A 16,587-nucleotide genomic window follows, 5' to 3' on the forward strand; every position below is an offset into this window, starting at 1 on the left:
CCTTCCAAAAAGCTTTGCAGTCAACCAACCACAACTCGACTCCCTCCTCATCACCACGAACCCTCCCCAAAAATCCCTTCACAGTGCCATCTTCGTGTTGACCATCTTGCATCGCAAAACATCACAACCACAACCATTTCATCATTTCGGAGCGATTTTTTCCCTCTGGATGACTTCGCTCAACCTATTTCCCTCATTTTCAGCGCGTTAATCGGATGTTGTGTTCTTGAATTAGACTCGATGCTCCGGGAAGAGCTTCTTCGGTCTAAGCAAGATGAGATCGCGTGAGTATTATCTATGAATGATCAAGTCTACTGAAACGCATTTTGCGATTTGATTCCATCGCTCACTGGGATTTTTAGACGTTGTCTGTTGTCGCGGAAGCGTAAATTGAGCGAGCTCTACTTTGCGACCGTAGGATACGCGGGCGCGACCGAGACTTTCGCCGACTCCGCGTATCGGGAAAAGGAGCAGGCCTTTCTCGATGCCAACGACATCACCAAGTAAGTTCACCCTAATCTGTCGGTTCTAGTTCAGTATCGGACCCATCTTCTTGCCTTTCCTTCTTTTTTTCTTTTTCTTTTTCTTTTTTTTTTTCTCTATTTATCCTATATCAGGCGGTTGCGATTTACTCATTTCTCTCCAGAGGACGTTATTTCAACGAAGCCACGCTTCCAGCACTACGCAGCTATGCGGTTCCGCCAGTGCGAGAGACGAAAGTAGCTTCCTTACCTGTACCCGCCACAACACCAGCGAGTCCCAATGTTGCTCCGGCTCCTCCGCTGCCGCAAGCAGAGGCTCACGCGTCCGAGGCGGCTTCACAAGGAGCTTCGGATGCTGAGACAGAGAGAGTTACAGCGCCGCATCCAGTAGAGAAACAGCCATCTGACTCTGACCGTCAATCATCCGATAGCAGAGCCCGCCCTCAACTAGCTCCTGGGACCACTGGCACATCGCAGAAGTCTGATGGACCAGCTCCAGAAGTAAGACATGCTGCTCAGAACCTGCAGCATGGCCAGAAGGCAACCTCCTCTTTGCCGGATACTCCTCGCAGCTCCCAGGACTCTAGCGATGCTACAATTAGGGCCGATCAAAAAGACGCAACAAAGGCGATTTCATCCGCTCAGCCATCCATATCAACACCGAAACCCCAACATGATCTTCCCGCATCTCCCCTTCCAGGTCGCCCTGTTCATGTTGCCGAGCAACCCCTATCCCCCGTCTCGTCTGCCGGGCCGTATTCGAATAACACGCCCGCTCCAACTGCTGCATCCCCGGCCACAAGCACTACTGAAGAGGTCTCAGCTGAGAAACTTCCGACACCTAAACGAATAGCAGCTACTCAGGAACGATCAAGCTTTGTTCCAACAACCCCAGATGAACAGCTTCGCTTCGAAGAGGCGCAGTCTCTCCAACAAAATACTCTCCTGGTCAGTCAGGTCAAAGACGGTGCTGGCGCCGGGCCCTTGACAAATCAGGTTATCTCCGAGGACCTCCCGTCGACTTCAACCACAGCAAACGTGGCAGAAGGTGCTTCAGAACAAGTATCTAAAAATCTGCTACCGGAACCCAAGGTGCCGGAATCAACCCCTGCTGCTGTAGTAGAGCCGAGATCTCAATCACAGTCACCACTGGGTCAAGCGTCAAGTCAGGCTGAGACCGTCGTCAAGGATGTAGCACCAGGTACGCAACCTACAAAGAAATCAAGTTCGCCCCCTCATCCGGGACCGCCACCAGAGAGAATGACAACTAGAGTATCATCCGGGGCGATTCGGCACAAGTCTGTATCCGAGATTTTAGGCGAAGCACCAAAGACACCTGTTTCGCCTATTGAAAAGCCGCACACGGTTGAGAGGCCTCCTGATTCGGCCCGGGATGGCGTTTATGACTCCACGGACTCTGCAAAACTACGTCTTAAAGACAGAAGAGCACGCGAGAAGGAAAGAAACAAATTTTCCACTGTTGTCTTTCCGAAACAGCAGCAGCAACAACCGGATAAAGATGGCGATATGGATATTGTCCGCCAACAATCTGGCGATTTGATCAAGTTAAATGAAGAGCGGGATTATCTCTTCACGTTATTTCAAAATAAGGCTTATGCTCCACCACGTGGTACTGCCTTGACGGCTCTTCTTTCTTCTGCGCATAAGACTTTAACGACGAATAACTATCTTCTTGATTATCAGGAACAGATGGATTGCCGTATACTCCGCCGCATCTATGATCTTCAGCATGCTAACAGATGGCCACTGCGCCAATTGAAGCGCTCTGCGGAACCACCGAGGCAGGCAGCTCACTGGGATGTTCTGTTAGACCATATGAAATGGATGCGAACAGATTTCAGGGAAGAACGCAAGTGGAAGCTTGCTGCGGCAAAGAGTTGTGCAGATTGGTGTGCAGAATATATTCACAGTGACCCCGAATCTCGGTCAATGTTGCGTGTTCAAGCTAAAATTCCACCAAAAGAGGCCCCGTGCATGAATGGACCGCAATCCACCACAATGGTTTCTCCCCCAGCGGAATTGGGCAACGACGCTATGGAAATTTCACACCCTACGCCAGACTTGGTGCCTTCAAGTGAGGAGGATTCGGTCAGTGAAGGGTTTCCTGATGAGCCACGACATGGTTTACAGGACACAGTCGCTCCGGCTGCTATTTTCTCCCTCGGTACTGATGAATTTACATTCTCACTGGACATGACCCCGACGGCGCAGAAGCTTCTGGACGAGTTACCCATCTACACACCCGTCCAAATTGCCCCGGATACGAATCTTCCAGGGTTCAAAGACCTCCCAGATGCGTCGTGGAAGACTGAAATCCTTCCCGTTTCCAAATACGCTCGCGGAAAGATAATGTTCCGCGAGGATGAGCCGGCAAGAAAACGTAGTCGCTATGACTATTCGCAATACAGTTCCGGCTCTGAGCATCCCGTTGTAGAACTACCGCCAGAGCAAACCAACGTTGCCCTATTCCAACCCGAAAACAGGCATATCCGCGATCGCATCCATCCAGCTCAACCTTTCAGACCTCCTACTGAATATCCTATGCCTTCCCTTGGTTTCCTGGAATCGAGACAATCTTCTCAATGGACTTATGCCGAAGACGAGGAACTTCGCAGCCTTGTTGAAGAGTATTCCTATAACTGGTCGCTGATATCTAGTTGTCTTACTCCGTCGTCCCAGTTTACATCGGGCGCAGAGAGGCGAACACCATGGGAGTGTTTCGAGCGGTGGGCAGGAATAGAAGGGTTGCCATCTGACATGTCTAAGACGGCGTACTTTAGGGCCTACCACCAGAGGATTGATACAGCTCAGCGTAATGTTATGGCGCAACAAGCTGCAGCCCAACAGCAACAGCAGCAACAACAGGGCAGTAACGGTAACAATCAACCACCGGTGCCTTTGATTCGCAGGAGAGGTACCCAACCCATTCGGGTGGATCGGAGAAGGTCCTCCAAGCACCTAGCGCTTCTCGATGCTATGAGGAAATTGGCTAAAAAACGGGAGACGATACTGCAAAAGCAGCAACATGGTAAGCAAAAGTCAATCGAGCGTCTTGGAAGATGCTAACTTCATTTCTATTTAGCTTCGCAGCTTGCTTCGTTAAGGAAGGTTAATGAAGCCAATCAACCGAAGCCTCCAATCTCATCTCCCGCTGAATTTAGCCGTCTAAAGCATGAACGTGAACTCAAACTTCAAGAGAGGCAGGAGCAATACCGCCAACAAATGATTGCTCAACAGAGGGTGAGTTCCCGTTTAGCTTTCTCCATGGTCAACTCGGCTAATGTGGTGCTAAGGCGAGCCTCGCGGCCCGTGCTGGTCAAATGCCTAATCAGCAGCAAATGATGAATGCTCCTGGACGAGCTCCAAATGCAATCCCCCACAATCCAAACGCTCCTCCCGTCTCGACCAGTACTGCAAATGGTCTACCAAATGGAATATCCAACCCATTGGCTAACGGAATGCCAAACGGACTCCCACAAAATGTTGGAGTCAATCAGGCTAGGCCTCACGTTCAGGGGATGCATGGAAGTGGTGGACCTGTGAACAATCATATGTCTCCAAATCCCATGGCTATGAAAATGATGCCACAGGCTAGCATGCAGCAGAACAATGGCCCCCGCTCCAACATGGCAATGCAAGCGTCGCCGGATAATGCTCGGGTGATCCGAGAGGCTAATCGCCTCCAAGAGCAACAGCGGATCTTACAATCTAGACAGCAGCCTTCCCAGCATCCGCTTCAGCAGCAACAACCGCCGCAAGCGCAGAACCAGCAGCAGCAACTCCCTCAACAGCCTCAGCAACCTCAGCAACAATTTCATGCCCAGCCTCAGTTTGTGCCTCAGGGATCCAACTCTCCCAATCTCAACATGCCTACTGTGAACGGTACCCCTAACAACCCGGCCATGATTGCAGCACTCCAAGCGGGAGGCGGAATGCAGAGTCCGCCCTTCCACAATTCTGCACCTCAAGGCGTTTCTACTCCTTCTCCACGTATGGGTCAACCGAACACCCTCTCTAGTGGAGCTGTCCCAACAACAATTAGCACGATCCAGAGCCAGATCCAAAGAAGCAATCCCAACATGCCTCTCGAACAAGTCAAACAACTAACCACGGAACGACTCCATCAGTACCAGCAGCAACAGCAGCAGCGGATGTCTCAGGTTGCTATGAATGCAGCGGCGGGTAATTTGGGCGTGCAGCCCAATTATCAAGTCTCACATGATGGGAATTTTCAACCTCAAAGTGGCATGAATGGTGGTCCGAACATGCAAGTTCACCAGGCGCAGGGCTTTTCTCCAATGATGCGTGTACCCCAACCTTCCCAGCAAACCCGGGTCGGTGCTGGAGGCTCCCCTGCTATGGGCGTAGCTGCACCGCAACAAAGCCGGAGCGCGACCCCGCAGACACAACGCAGTGGCAGCATTCAGACTGGTACAATCGCAGGAGCGAGTAAGAGCCCTAACACTCATTCTCAAACTCAATCTATGGGTACCTGAATGACATACCTATCGGACCCCCGCCCTCACCATGATCTCCGTCTCTTCGCTTGTAAATATTATCCTTACCGACTTTTATTTCACCTTTTTTTTTCCCCCCTCATTTTCACATCTTCTCACGACCTGCGATACCATGACCGTGCAACACTCATCCCCTCCACGATCAAACTACTCCCACTACTGTTATATGCCGATTCCCTCCATGTCCCTTCACCTCCCCCTCTGCCTTACCCTTTCCCGCGCGAACCCTCGACTCATCTTTATCCTTTCCGTCTTCTTGGACGCCAGTTCAATTTCGGATACTGATATGCATGATCATTGAACTGAACCTACTCAGGGTTCTTGTTGTATCACTTGTACCGATAGGGCAGCCACAAAACTTAGCGATGTATCAGGATGGGCGCTTGGAATAGACTAAATCCTAGTAAAGGAAGGACTATATGCATGTTATCATATTACTTAGAAACCCTGCCAATCCTATTATTGTGTATTCCGTGCTCATAAACCACAGATTTGTTCCATTTGAAATACGAAATGTTGACCACCAGTCTACAGACAGCACTAGTGCAATAGGCCTCTACAGTCTAGATTTTATTTATTACGGAGTCAGTTCTTAGCTGTCAAACTGGCTATACGGTCCTAGTGGACAATAACCACATCCCAAGCCCTAAAGCCTAGCCCCGCCATTCTCAATAACTGCAAAGTCCGCGACCTCCCTTAGCGCCCTCCAGGTCCTTACTGCCTCATCCCAGAGCCCATCGCGCCAAATCTCCACGGTTCCATCCGGCTTCAACGTCCTCATCTCCCTATGATCACTGGCCCCCCACCCCAGCTCCTGCTCCCCATGCACAAACTTAATGAACGGATCGATGACTGCGTTCCTAATAATCTTCTTCTCCTCGGGTAGGACGATCTGCCCATTGCCCCAGAACCAGATGTACTGGTCCGTAGCGTGTGTGACACCCCATCCCGGCGGAGTAGAGACGTCCGCGCATTTGAGACGATATTCAATGCGGTAGCGGTGAATGAGTTTAGAGACTCTCTCGCCGAGATTTGGCTCTCTGGGCCTTATGGGGTTGGTGAGCGCGTAGATGAACCCGCGCTGCATGCGGTGGACCTGCATGTCCGCGTAAATTCGGCCAAAGGCATCGGATGACCAGTCTTTGCAATCTGCCGGTAATGTTCCGTTTGGGTAGTATATCCTCATAAGGGCGTCAACGACGGGCCGCGGATAATCCGCCAGTAGCCTAGCGCGCAGCGAGCCGAGCGTATTTTTGACTGGGGGGCGCCATGTGCCGTAGAGGAAATGTTCGTCACGGCATTCGCCGGTGATGATATGGATGTTGCGGGCGAGTAGGGTGGATGCGAAGGTGCCGTTGTCGAGGGTGTGGAAGAGGTTATTGGGGATGAAAGCGTTGTCGGTTGTAGGGCGGAACTCGTGCAGGTCTATACTCGCTGCAGCGGAGAGGAGGGTTGACGAGGGGGTAGAGCGGAGGCGGGAGAGTTTCTCGGCTGGGGACAAAAAAATTGATATATTGAGGGCCGAAAGGAGCTGGTTAAACTGGGTTTGGGCGAGCGTGGGGGGTTTAGGCTGTACAGTGAAGGAATTGGACCAGATGCAGGCTCGTCTGACGAGGGATTGTGACTCTGGGAAGGTTAGATCGTAGGCTAGTTGGTAACAAACAGAGTATGCGCCTGCGGAGTATCCGGCAAGCGTGAGCTGAGAGCCGTTGCCGCCAAATAAGCCAATGTTCTCTTTGGTCCATTCGAGAGCCATGCGTTGGTCCCAGAAGCCATGGTTTCCGGCGGTTTCGCCTACGGAAGCGGCGTCTTGCTCTAGTTCTGAGGAGTAGAGAAAACCGAGAGCATTCAGACGGTAGGCTGGCATGACGATAATGGCGCTAAAGTCTGTCTCACCCAGGAGGGCCGCAGCGGAAAAGGAGTTTGGGGTACCGAATTGCAGGAAACCCCCGTCTAGTACCCATTAGCTCTGTATTCAAGGCTGAAACAGTCGAGTACGTACGTATAAAGACAAGGACAGGCCATCCTATGGAGAAGCTTAGTATAGACCCCAGAGCTTAAGAGGCGAGATGAGAACTGGTACGTACCGTTTGCCGGAGGCTCTCCAAGAGGAACCCAGATATTACACTGAAAGCAGTCCTCGTGCACAGCCTCCGAGACCGGGGACTCCAAGAACGTCGCTTGTGGACAGCTGTTTGTAGCGCCGGGGCATTGGAAGGGACGCTCCTTGGTGCCATAACTATATCTCGTGGGTAACTTCTGTGCTTTGCGCCACCGTTCTGATGGAGGCAGAGCGTAGCGGAGACCGCCAAAGTAGCGGCACAAAGGGGTATTCGAGGACTTGGACAAGATGGTGCACCCCTGTATGTAGCCTCTAGGGCCGAGAGACTTTAGATATGGCTGCTGGATGGTCTCCATGGTTAGTCGCTTGTAGTTCCGTGGCTTCGGGAGGCTTTTCTAGTGTTAATCTTGGGGACCGTTGGAACAATGGGGATAGGGCTGCCCGAGCTCAGCTCAGTCAAATAGGGTATCGGCTCAGCTTGAAAGACACCGATATATCTTATCTTTCAATGTGGAGGCCTAGGAGATGAACCGGGCAGATAGGAGAGGGCATGAGGAGAGTGGAGAGTTGGAGACGAGCTGATAGCATGCGGGGAATTGATTCGGCTGCGGCCTCAATGGAAGGTCCGCAGGCCACGTGAGGTTGTCTTTTGAACATCTTTCTGCAGGAGAAGAAAGTGAAGAGTTGACTTGAACAATCACCTTCTCTTGCTTGTGTCTCAAAGCTATTCTACCCCGTTTGCTAACAGTATCTCGCCCGCTCCTTCATAACATATGCTCCGGTCGGGGTAGCCTAGATGTGCTCCTGGCCACGGACCGGCTTAAAAGCTCCAGCAGTGACCTGCAAGCTGCAACCAAGGTATGTACTCCAGAGTAAGCCCTGCAGGCTTGAAGAAGCATAATTAGCGGAATCAGCCAGTTTCATGCCTAGCGGCCAGTTAACCACCCTTGGCTCCTCTTCGCCTAAGAGTTCCGTCTTTTATGGCTCCCCGCACTTGGAGAAGCCGCTTGACGTCAGCTTCATTTCGATTGGAAGCAGAAAACATCATGATCTGATTGAAGCGGCACTGCAATCCCACCACAGCTTGCCATCCAATAATTAATACCTGAAGTCTGACATGTCCGTGGATCTAGGCCGCTGGTCAGCCCGGGGTCCATGGGCGCACTTTGCCAATCAAAAGCTCGAGGAGAGCTCGAGGACTGCGTGCTCAATCCGTTACTGGAGCGTCCCAGACGCTGCGCTCTTGAGGATACGGTAGTGGTGTGCTCTATTATCCAAGGTTTGTTCCACAGCATTGACTTACGAGTTGCCTGCCTACCCCTCTTCCCACATATAAGGTCACAGGCTGCCCAAGGAATCTGGGCACCCAGGGATAGTGAAATTCATCATTACGTGAGAGCACAAATTATCAAGTGAGTACTGCTATTTCCAACCGGCTTTCTCTCATATGAGCACATTTGATTGATATCATCAACTGACTGAACTTAGCATACAACCTTGTGTCTACTGTTCGATAGGTTACAATAAGAAACAATGGATAAAGATCAATCACCTCGCCGCCATTGGCATGGTAGTCCTGGCGACCGCTATGAACACCATAATGTCTGGGTGAGAGGAGGTGCGGCTTCAAGCTACAGACGACCTTCTTCAGCCTCCGCTTCGGATGTATTTGGGGCAACTGACAGACGGGTATGTCATTCGAATCAAACCCATCCGTTCCTCTCTCGCTTCTGCAAGAGGCATACTAAAGCGGTCACCTCATAATAGTCCTCCAGTGTATCTGAGGGAGACGCTGGAGCACGCAGTCCTCCTTCACTGGGGGAGCGAAGGAGGTCCAGCGGCCACGGCCCTTCGAGCTTGTTCGAGAGCCTGACTAGCCAGAAGCGCAACTCGAACGACGGCGCCTTCGTGCAACGCAGACAAAGTTGGAATGAGCAGGCTCAACCTGGTGGCTTCTTCTCCAAATGGTGGTCTGAGTATACTGGTGGTAAATAAGGCCGTGATGTAGTTGTAAGACTGTAGGCCTGTCTGCTGTTATAGGCGCAGGACCCCTAGGATGCTCATGTTCATCGTGTTGGCGCTTGGGCCTTGCAGCAACAAGGTGTCAAAACGAGCACATGGAGCGTTGACGCTTGAGGCTTTCGATGCTTTTTTGAGTTCCATTTGCATCCTTTGTCGAATAAATAGCAAATACAGTCCTTGACTTCGTGTCAAACAATAGTAGTCTTCAAGCACCAGTAGACCGGAGTTATCGCATAATGGTGTTCAAAGTTTGTGACTTGCTTAGTGCTTTCGAGCACTGGGCCCACAATTTCAGGATAAGACCGTGGCTGCTAGGGAAGACTACGATGCCGAAGGCAGTTCTATATGTTTACAAGGCAGCTAGCACCATCGATGCCGACGGCCCAGCTTCGGAACCTAGCCTGACACTACGTGAACCACGAGTCGTGATAAGAGAAGAGAACTCAAAACTCAATAAAGAGATCGAGTCTCACGGCCAGCGAAACAGGCATGGACCCCAAGAGGATACGCATGCACGGCATCATATCATACTTTTCATCAATGGTTATGCGGAAATCATCACCCTTCGTGAAGCCTTCATTGAGAAAAGTGGATGCGTTTTTAAACAGTTTGGTAGTTGATATTCTAGCACGCCTATATCTCATGCCGTGGTAGAAGACAGAGCGAATATCATTCGAGAGAAGAACGCCCGCCAGAAAATTTTTCCCTTGATTGATTCATAACAGTCCACCGCTTGACGAAATCCCCGGAATTAGTTGACATAATTTACCGGATGATACCATCGAAGCGCTGCTTGAACCACCGCATGGTCTCGGTCTGGTTGATACGGTGGCTGGCACCGATGGTGGACTTGCAGCGGCGGCGCTTAGCAACGCGCTCACCAGGGCGGGTCCTGTTTCCTTGTATCAGTCTTGATAGCCTTGCTAAAAAGAGAGCTCGTGGCCCAAAAAGTGTCCGACTCACATGCAGCAGTAGAAGTCCATGCCGTAGATACCAATGTTGGGGTCGTACTTGATACCAAGATCAATGTGCTCGCTGATACCGAAGCCGAAGTTACCGGTCTCGGAGAAGTTGCGCTTCCTCAACTCGTACTCCTTGACCTTGAGGCCGCGCTCGAGGATCTCCTCAGCCTTGGGGCCACGGACGGTAACGTGAACAGCGATCTTTTCGTTACGGCGGATACCGAAGGTACGGACGGTGTAGCGAGCCTTGCCTATTGTGCAATTCAACCTCGGTCAGCCACGTAGTCTTTTTGCCATGAAAAGTCTCCCTCTTCGGTCTCCTCCTTCGGTTTCGATCGGGGCTTATCGAAAATCGGGCGTCCTTACTGTAGACAGGAGTCTGACCGCTCAGCTGCTCGAGCACCTTAGCAGCACGGGTAAGTCTGTCACCGGACTCTCCGACACTGATGTTGAGCACGAGCTTCTGGACGCGCAGCTCGCGCATAGGGTTGGCGCTCTTGTCCTTGGCTTCCGACTGCATTTGGCGTTCAATATTAGTTTTCGAACTGATATTACAGAATTGAGGAGCTGTTGGAGAGAGTGATCGAACATACCATGGCGACTGATTTGGCGTGGACTGGTCGACGTTGAATGGAAGAATCTCAGGGAATCTCGAATCGGAGGAAAGTTGTGTGAAGTTACTGTGGGTGGATATGTGGGAAGCGAGAGCCCTTAGCGGCTTGGCAATATCGGCTGGCGCTTAACCGCGGAGCCGCGCGCTAAAATCACGGGTCACGATACCCGCAGACCCAAACTTGGAGTTCAGCGCCGCAGTCTCAATACCCAAGCTCCTTGCCTGGCTAAACTCCTCCGGAGCGTGCAGGTATCGAAGTGATTACTAGCTAGAAGTTCTCCTTCTGCCAACTTGGATATACACATTCTTTGGTTCTACTTTCAAGTCGCATTCGTGCGCACTTTTCAGCAAACATGGCGGCCAACAAGCAGGGCAAGATGGTGAGTTTTCCCTATTACAGACACTTTCTTCTACAACTGGATTTTTCTGTATCATGAAGTAAAATTATCGCTAACATTTATATTCGTTCAGCAAAACCTTGTATGTTGTGATGGGTGTGTCTGTTAATACGTGTGAACATCTAACTTGGGCCTAGATCAACTACCGGATGAGGGTTACCCTGAATGATGGACGACAGATGACGGGTCAGATGCTCGCTTTCGACAAAGTGCGTCTACTACACAACCTATGCGCATTGTTACTTGTAGACTTATCACTGACTTTCCCAGCACATGAACCTAGTGCTAGCCGATACGGAAGAATTCCGTCGCGTTAAGCGGAAAGCGAAGTCGGCACCCGGAAACGCGCCCCTGGTCGAAGCCGAAGAGAAGCGAACCCTTGGTCTTACAATCGTTCGCGGTACTCACGTCGTTTCTTGCTCTGTCGATGGACCTCCCCCGGCCGATCCCTCAGCACGACTTGGAGGCGGTCCGAGTGTTCCCGCCGCTGCCACACTGGCCGCCGGCCCTGGAATTAGCAAACCCGCTGGACGTGGTCTGCCTGTCGGACTTGGAGGACCTGCTGCTGGTGTCGGTGGACCGCCGCCTCCAGGCGGTTTCCCCGGATTTCCTCCTGGTGGTTTCCCTGGTGCCCCCCCACCGGGCTTTGCTGGACGTGGAGGCCCTGGAGGACCTCGTAAGTTGATTCTACCCTGAAGTCTGATATATGAAGCTGACAAGTGCTAGCCGGGTTCGCTCCTCCTCCCGGGTTTGGTGCTCCTCAAGCTCGTAAGTACTCTAATTGGAAATGTTACAACTACGTCATCTGACTTCTCGTGTTCTAGCTGGCGGTTTCCAGCCTCCGCCTGGCTTCCAGCCTCCTGGCCAGGGTCGGGGTTATCCTCCCCCAGGCTTTGGAGGACGGTGATTTGGCTCTTGAGTTGTGTGTGATATGATAGCTTGACAATACACCAACGGCTGCTGCGCACCAGTATTGACGGAGGACAGAGTGGAACTAACTGGAGCTGGGAGCGCGGGCTACTTATTCGGTCTGCCCTCGAATTAGCAGCACCTCATATTTTACAGGCAAAGGCGTTGCGGCGTGTGCGGATGCGAGGAAAGCCCAAGAGAAACAACAATGGACACACTAGGAGAACTGTATTGCTAGAACTCCTCAAGCGTTACTTTTGACTCTAATACATCAAATCTAAAGCTCTGACTTCTTTATACTAGTGCATGAGTAGTAGTTTATCACGTGACCATTCTGAAGGCTCCGCTCGGGAGCGATTCCGCCTGCCGCGCCTTAATGATGACCAAAACGGGCGCTCTCGAGTCTTGCTCCCATTCAGTCCTAACCAGCAGCTGTCTGACACATTCACTCAAACGTCCTGCAAGATGGCCGCTGCAATCAAAGCAATCAATGCGAAGATCCGATCCAACAAGGTCGCCGACTATGTCTGCTCAACACGTAAGTCCCGGCATCCAGCTTTTGTCCTTCCAAACCCATTCCCGAGATCGGCCGCATCAAGCTGCGGTTGAGGTACAGGACATACACACGCCTTACGTTTCCCAAGACACTGCATTGCGCCTAATGATAACCACAAAATCTGAGAAGCAATGACTAACTATACACCTCTCTCAAGACTTCTGGGGCCCTGTCTCCAACTTCGGTATCCCCGTTGCAGCTGTGATGGACACACAGAAAGACCCGGAAATGTATGTTTACGCCAAATTAAACACTTATACTATGCTGCCAGATGTATCGACTATATCAGCTGGTGTTGCGCAGAATTGACACTAAAGCAAAGAACACCTTCGCCTGATAAGCATACCTAAGCCAGCACGAGCTAACTTTGTTTATCTACAGCATCTCTGGCCAAATGACCGGCGCCCTGGTCATCTACTCCGCAACCTTCATGCGCTACGCTCTCGCCGTTTCCCCTAAGAACTACCTCCTCTTCGCTTGCCACGCCATCAACTTCTCCGCCCAGTGTACACAGGGATACCGTTATCTGAACTACTGGAAGTATGTGGCTATCCATCTTCTCTACTCTGCGCTTTCCCACCGTCATTTGGGAGCTTTCCTGTCGATTGAGTGATGTGTTTGCTAACCGCTATCGTAGTTGGGGAGGCCGCGAAGCTGCTCTTGCTGCGAAGGGTGCGCAGAAGGGTACGGAGGCTACCGAGGTAGCAAAATAGAATGATGAGTGGAAAATGGTGGTTATCGGTGATCTGGCATCCCTTGTTACCTATAAATTTATCATAGACCAGGCATTGTACTTATCTTCTAATCCACTTGGAAGTGCATGGTGTTCGTGGTCGACGAATGTTCACTAAATGTAGACGGAAAGTGTTGGTTATGTAGGTTCACCTTTATGCCGATCTACAGAGAAAATTTTCGGCAGGGTCAATGGTACAATCATAGGAAACTCGGGTTTGCAGTCTATTTTCAAGGCAGTCATGAGATGTGTCAAATGTATTCAAGTTACGTAAATCAGCCATATCGACTCAGTCATCGTTGAATGTCCAACAACCATATCAACAGAAGCAGTCGAGTATCCAAGAAATGCGGACCTCCTATGCTCATCATCCGTCAAGATCGTACGCTTTCTTGTGTTAACAGTTGAATCAGATCAGGGCATGTCTTTCGTCTATACGTGAAGAACCTCCTCTATCAAGAACGTAAAGTTTAAAGGAAAGAATGGTTGGGGTGCTGGTGCGAAGGGGATCGAAGCTGAAGATGGGACTTGAATTAAGAGTCACAGTATCCCGGAGCTTTCGAATTATTGCCGTTAACCCAGTTATTGAGCGTCAGAGCGGTAGTGTAGATGCAGCTGACGACTCCAAGGACAGTGAGCGCTATGTCTGCGAGTTTCTGGCGCTTGGTCTCCGCGCAGGCCTTGAGATGAAGGAGGGGCTAGAAAGTCAGCTAAAACTGATAACAACGGCTAGAAGTGACATACCGGGTAAACATAAATGAGAGGAACGCAGGCGAAGCTACCGACAAGAGAAACGAACTTGTCGAGATCATCGGCACCGCCCCATGCAACAAACGCGCAGATCATAACGAGGAAGAACCGAAAGCCGTTCTTCTTCCACTTGATGCCGGGGTTATATTTTCCGCTACGGGTGAAAAGCTCGTTCTCCATGATTCGAATGGCAGGGAAGAGCTGAAGCGGAGTGCTTAGAAGTATAGCTAGAGAGTATAGGAACTGGACCGCATTCACGAGCTTGTCGTCCTGAGGAAGGTTGAGCAAAATGACGGTTTTGGTTGCATGCCCGTAAGCGGCATAGCTGACAGCGCCTGCTGCCAGGAAAATGATCGTGATAATAACCATTACGCCAGCCAGAACGCCTGTGAATTGCTTCGGGTGCTTCATTGATTCCTGAATTGGGATAATAAGGCCAACGCCCTCGTAAGTGAAAATAGCGGTTCCGATGAATAGTGTCCATGTAGACGGATTGAATGAAGCGATTTCAGCCACACCCTGCGTGGATATTGTGAGGAAGTCGTAGTAGAAGAGGTATACCAGACCCAGCAAGATAAACAGATCAGCGATAAGCGCAGTGAAACCAAGCTTGCTTATGTCGCGGATCAGCGAGAGGGGCAGGAAAATGATCAGCTGCATCAACACCATGAATTTGATGTCAATGAAAGACTTGCAATTGCTCACAGCAAGGACAAATGCTTGAAGGTTTTCGGCCGTGAAGACAATGTACGCAGAGACAAATCCCAACTGGCTAAGAACGATCGAACCAAGGATAATCCGGCGCATGTTCTTTCCATAGAGTGCGCCTCCAATGTCACCAAAAGAACCCTCAATCTTTAGCCGAGCGTTCACGAGAAGAACGAAGCAGTAAAAGCTTAGTAGCGAGACGGCGAGGAGTACTAGACTGCTGAAAAGCATACCCCCGTTGAGGAACGCTCTTGGTAGGAAAAGAACCCCAGTGCCCACGAATGATTTGAGGAGAAGAAGCGCCGCTCCGGTTCTCGTGTTGGTTCCTGTTCCTCCACGAGGCTTGCGTCTTCTCTTGCCGGGCGTTTCAGGATGAAGAAGAGCCGAGTGCTCACCCGGCTCGCGTTCTTCCGTTTCGTCCCAGGTGTCCGAGGAAAAGTACTCGTGGGGACCAAGCACCTCGTCGTCTTCTTCCAGCTCCTCACCCGCAAAGTGGCCGTAAAGAGTCAGAAATTCTAGAAAGCTACTCGTTGGAAGCTGGCGCGGAGCAGGGGATGCCCCGTCCCCTGCATCAGATTGTCCCGGACGCGGGCTCCCTACAGCCCTGCGCAAATAGTCTCTTCGAAACCCGCCTGGCACACGAATGCTGTTAATATTCATGGTATCTTCTTCAGGAGTAGGCCTGTTCAAGTGGAAACTTCTGCTGCGTTGGGGCTTCCTGACGGATCCCCCTTCTTCCGCATCCTCAGCCCATCTGTACACTTGTCTGGTAATGTCGCCGCCTTGAAGTCGCAAGCTGGAGAACTCGTCGTCTGCGTTATCCGTACCGTATCCGGAAGACTGAGTGTCTCGACTTTCCAGTGGCTGCACCAAGTGCCTCTTGACGATCTCCGGGTCTTCGTACGGGGCCGCAGAGTATTCCGACCCTTCCCTCCAAGGTTTTTGATCAAAGGAGCCATAATTCGACCTGATTTGCGGGTTCTGATTGGAAACAGGGGACTCGGTACGTCGCGGTGGGGTCCCAAATCTCGGAGGCGATCGGCCGAGGCTATCTTGAAGAGCAGAGGCGATCATGGACTGCCCAGGACCTGGGAGAGACGAGAGGTTATCTACTCTGCTGAGATCCTGTGATTCGCCTACTGAAACCGGAACCGGTATTTGTCTCGAGGAAGCGGAGTTGGATATCGACGGCACCGGAGAAGCTAGCCGGGCTATTGAGGCATGCCTTACAGAGTCGGGAGCTGGAGACCGTGAACGGTGTGCGGAGGTTGCTATCGGAGATGACCCAAGCTTGGGAGTTGACGAACCCTCCCCGTTGTCGTACCTTCCGGGAGACGCCATATTGAGAACAAAGAGAGCTTGTAAAACGACTGATAGATATAAGCGCGACAAGTCGCGCAGCTGTTTTGTCGAGCGATCTGAAGCTCTAGCAGAGTAGACAGAAGAGATGTCGGTAGGATAGCTAGCGATCACGTGCAATCGAGGCGCGCGGTAGCTGACTGAATCATCCGATTGATAACGTAAGCTACAGTACGTTAAATGATCTTTCTTCTACCGATGCAGCATTTACAGATTCTTAATTCGACTATCACAAAACCGCCTAATACGGACTGTGGTGGCTATTGGTCATGTCATGCGGAGCATCTATTTGGATCTCATACGCCCCAAGAGGGGAAACGGCTTCGGCACAAATCGAAGACTTCAACTTCCAGTCAAAAAAGTAAGGAAAGTCGTTAGCAATAGACCGTGGCACATAATACTCTATAAACCATCCTTGATGCTACTAAAAATTGTTTCAGGCAAAAACCTCAATGTAAAGCTTTGAACGGAGCAGATGATGTCTAGCTAGTATTT

At 51.1% G+C, this 16,587-nt stretch overlaps 6 protein-coding genes across 6 annotated transcripts; 3 read left to right on the forward strand and 3 right to left on the reverse strand.

Annotated features, from left to right (window-relative positions):
* The first annotated feature begins 34 nt into the window (after window positions 1-34).
* Window positions 35-5,472, forward strand: eaf1 (MYB and HSA domain protein). Its single transcript, XM_073736165.1, has 5 exons — window positions 35-284; window positions 363-503; window positions 647-3,531; window positions 3,586-3,743; window positions 3,797-5,472. Exons 1-5 carry the CDS (start codon window positions 241-243, stop codon window positions 4,997-4,999), a joined length of 4,431 nt encoding a protein of 1,476 aa, XP_073598129.1. The 5' UTR covers window positions 35-240; the 3' UTR covers window positions 5,000-5,472.
* A 194-nt stretch (window positions 5,473-5,666) lies between these two features.
* BDW70DRAFT_166285 (putative carboxylesterase) lies at window positions 5,667-7,532 on the reverse strand (the record flags this gene model as incomplete). The annotated part of the gene is made up of 3 exons (XM_073741947.1): window positions 7,108-7,532; window positions 7,023-7,046; window positions 5,667-6,973 (listed from the first exon to the last, which is right to left on the reverse strand). The coding sequence occupies exons 1-3, from the start codon at window positions 7,436-7,438 to the stop codon at window positions 5,667-5,669; spliced, it is 1,662 nt and encodes a 553-aa protein (XP_073598130.1). The 5' UTR covers window positions 7,439-7,532.
* A 2,337-nt stretch (window positions 7,533-9,869) lies between these two features.
* Window positions 9,870-10,662, reverse strand: BDW70DRAFT_148778 (60S ribosomal protein uL5; the record flags this gene model as incomplete). Its single annotated transcript, XM_073738915.1, has 4 exons — window positions 9,870-9,996; window positions 10,068-10,317; window positions 10,433-10,580; window positions 10,660-10,662. The coding sequence occupies 4 exons, from the start codon at window positions 10,660-10,662 to the stop codon at window positions 9,870-9,872; spliced, it is 528 nt and encodes a 175-aa protein (XP_073598131.1).
* Window positions 10,663-10,868: 206 nt separating this feature from the next.
* BDW70DRAFT_17587 (small nuclear ribonucleoprotein-associated protein) lies at window positions 10,869-12,275 on the forward strand. Its single transcript, XM_073743452.1, has 6 exons — window positions 10,869-11,059; window positions 11,151-11,159; window positions 11,215-11,286; window positions 11,348-11,753; window positions 11,804-11,845; window positions 11,902-12,275. Exons 1-6 carry the CDS (start codon window positions 11,033-11,035, stop codon window positions 11,982-11,984), a joined length of 639 nt encoding a protein of 212 aa, XP_073598132.1. The 5' UTR covers window positions 10,869-11,032; the 3' UTR covers window positions 11,985-12,275.
* A 107-nt stretch (window positions 12,276-12,382) lies between these two features.
* BDW70DRAFT_132432 (pyruvate transporter MPC1) lies at window positions 12,383-13,367 on the forward strand. Its single transcript, XM_073736166.1, has 4 exons — window positions 12,383-12,524; window positions 12,700-12,772; window positions 12,924-13,082; window positions 13,180-13,367. The coding sequence occupies exons 1-4, from the start codon at window positions 12,452-12,454 to the stop codon at window positions 13,253-13,255; spliced, it is 381 nt and encodes a 126-aa protein (XP_073598133.1). The 5' UTR covers window positions 12,383-12,451; the 3' UTR covers window positions 13,256-13,367.
* Window positions 13,368-13,502: 135 nt separating this feature from the next.
* Window positions 13,503-16,145, reverse strand: BDW70DRAFT_132434 (putative amino acid transporter). Its single transcript, XM_073736167.1, has 2 exons — window positions 14,020-16,145; window positions 13,503-13,973 (listed from the first exon to the last, which is right to left on the reverse strand). Exons 1-2 carry the CDS (start codon window positions 16,072-16,074, stop codon window positions 13,809-13,811), a joined length of 2,220 nt encoding a protein of 739 aa, XP_073598134.1. The 5' UTR covers window positions 16,075-16,145; the 3' UTR covers window positions 13,503-13,808.
* Between the last annotated feature and the right edge of the window lie 442 nt (window positions 16,146-16,587).

The sequence above is a fragment of the Aspergillus foveolatus genome (genome assembly GCF_047715535.1).
Source record: "Aspergillus foveolatus strain CBS 279.81 unplaced genomic scaffold BDW70scaffold_12, whole genome shotgun sequence".
Lineage (NCBI taxonomy): Eukaryota > Fungi > Ascomycota > Eurotiomycetes > Eurotiales > Aspergillaceae > Aspergillus > Aspergillus foveolatus.

Excerpts from the sequence above, each read along its gene's own strand:
- BDW70DRAFT_132434 (XM_073736167.1), bottom strand. The coding sequence starts at position 16,074 with ATGGCGTCTCCCGGAAGGTACGACAACGGGGAGGGTTCGTCAACTCCC. Across the intron at positions 13,974-14,019 it reads CTCTCATTTATGTTTACCCG|CCCCTCCTTCATCTCAAGGC; the intron begins GTATGTCACTTC and ends CTGACTTTCTAG.
- BDW70DRAFT_132432 (XM_073736166.1), top strand. The coding sequence starts at position 12,452 with ATGGCCGCTGCAATCAAAGCAATCAATGCGAAGATCCGATCCAACAAG. Across the intron at positions 12,525-12,699 it reads CGACTATGTCTGCTCAACAC|ACTTCTGGGGCCCTGTCTCC; the intron begins GTAAGTCCCGGC and ends ACCTCTCTCAAG. Across the intron at positions 13,083-13,179 it reads CGTTATCTGAACTACTGGAA|TTGGGGAGGCCGCGAAGCTG; the intron begins GTATGTGGCTAT and ends CCGCTATCGTAG.
- BDW70DRAFT_17587 (XM_073743452.1), top strand. The coding sequence starts at position 11,033 with ATGGCGGCCAACAAGCAGGGCAAGATG. Across the intron at positions 11,287-11,347 it reads AGATGCTCGCTTTCGACAAA|CACATGAACCTAGTGCTAGC; the intron begins GTGCGTCTACTA and ends TGACTTTCCCAG. Across the intron at positions 11,754-11,803 it reads TGGAGGCCCTGGAGGACCTC|CCGGGTTCGCTCCTCCTCCC; the intron begins GTAAGTTGATTC and ends GACAAGTGCTAG.
- eaf1 (XM_073736165.1), top strand. The coding sequence starts at position 241 with ATGCTCCGGGAAGAGCTTCTTCGGTCTAAGCAAGATGAGATCGC. Across the intron at positions 3,532-3,585 it reads ACTGCAAAAGCAGCAACATG|CTTCGCAGCTTGCTTCGTTA; the intron begins GTAAGCAAAAGT and ends ATTTCTATTTAG. Across the intron at positions 3,744-3,796 it reads AAATGATTGCTCAACAGAGG|GCGAGCCTCGCGGCCCGTGC; the intron begins GTGAGTTCCCGT and ends TGTGGTGCTAAG.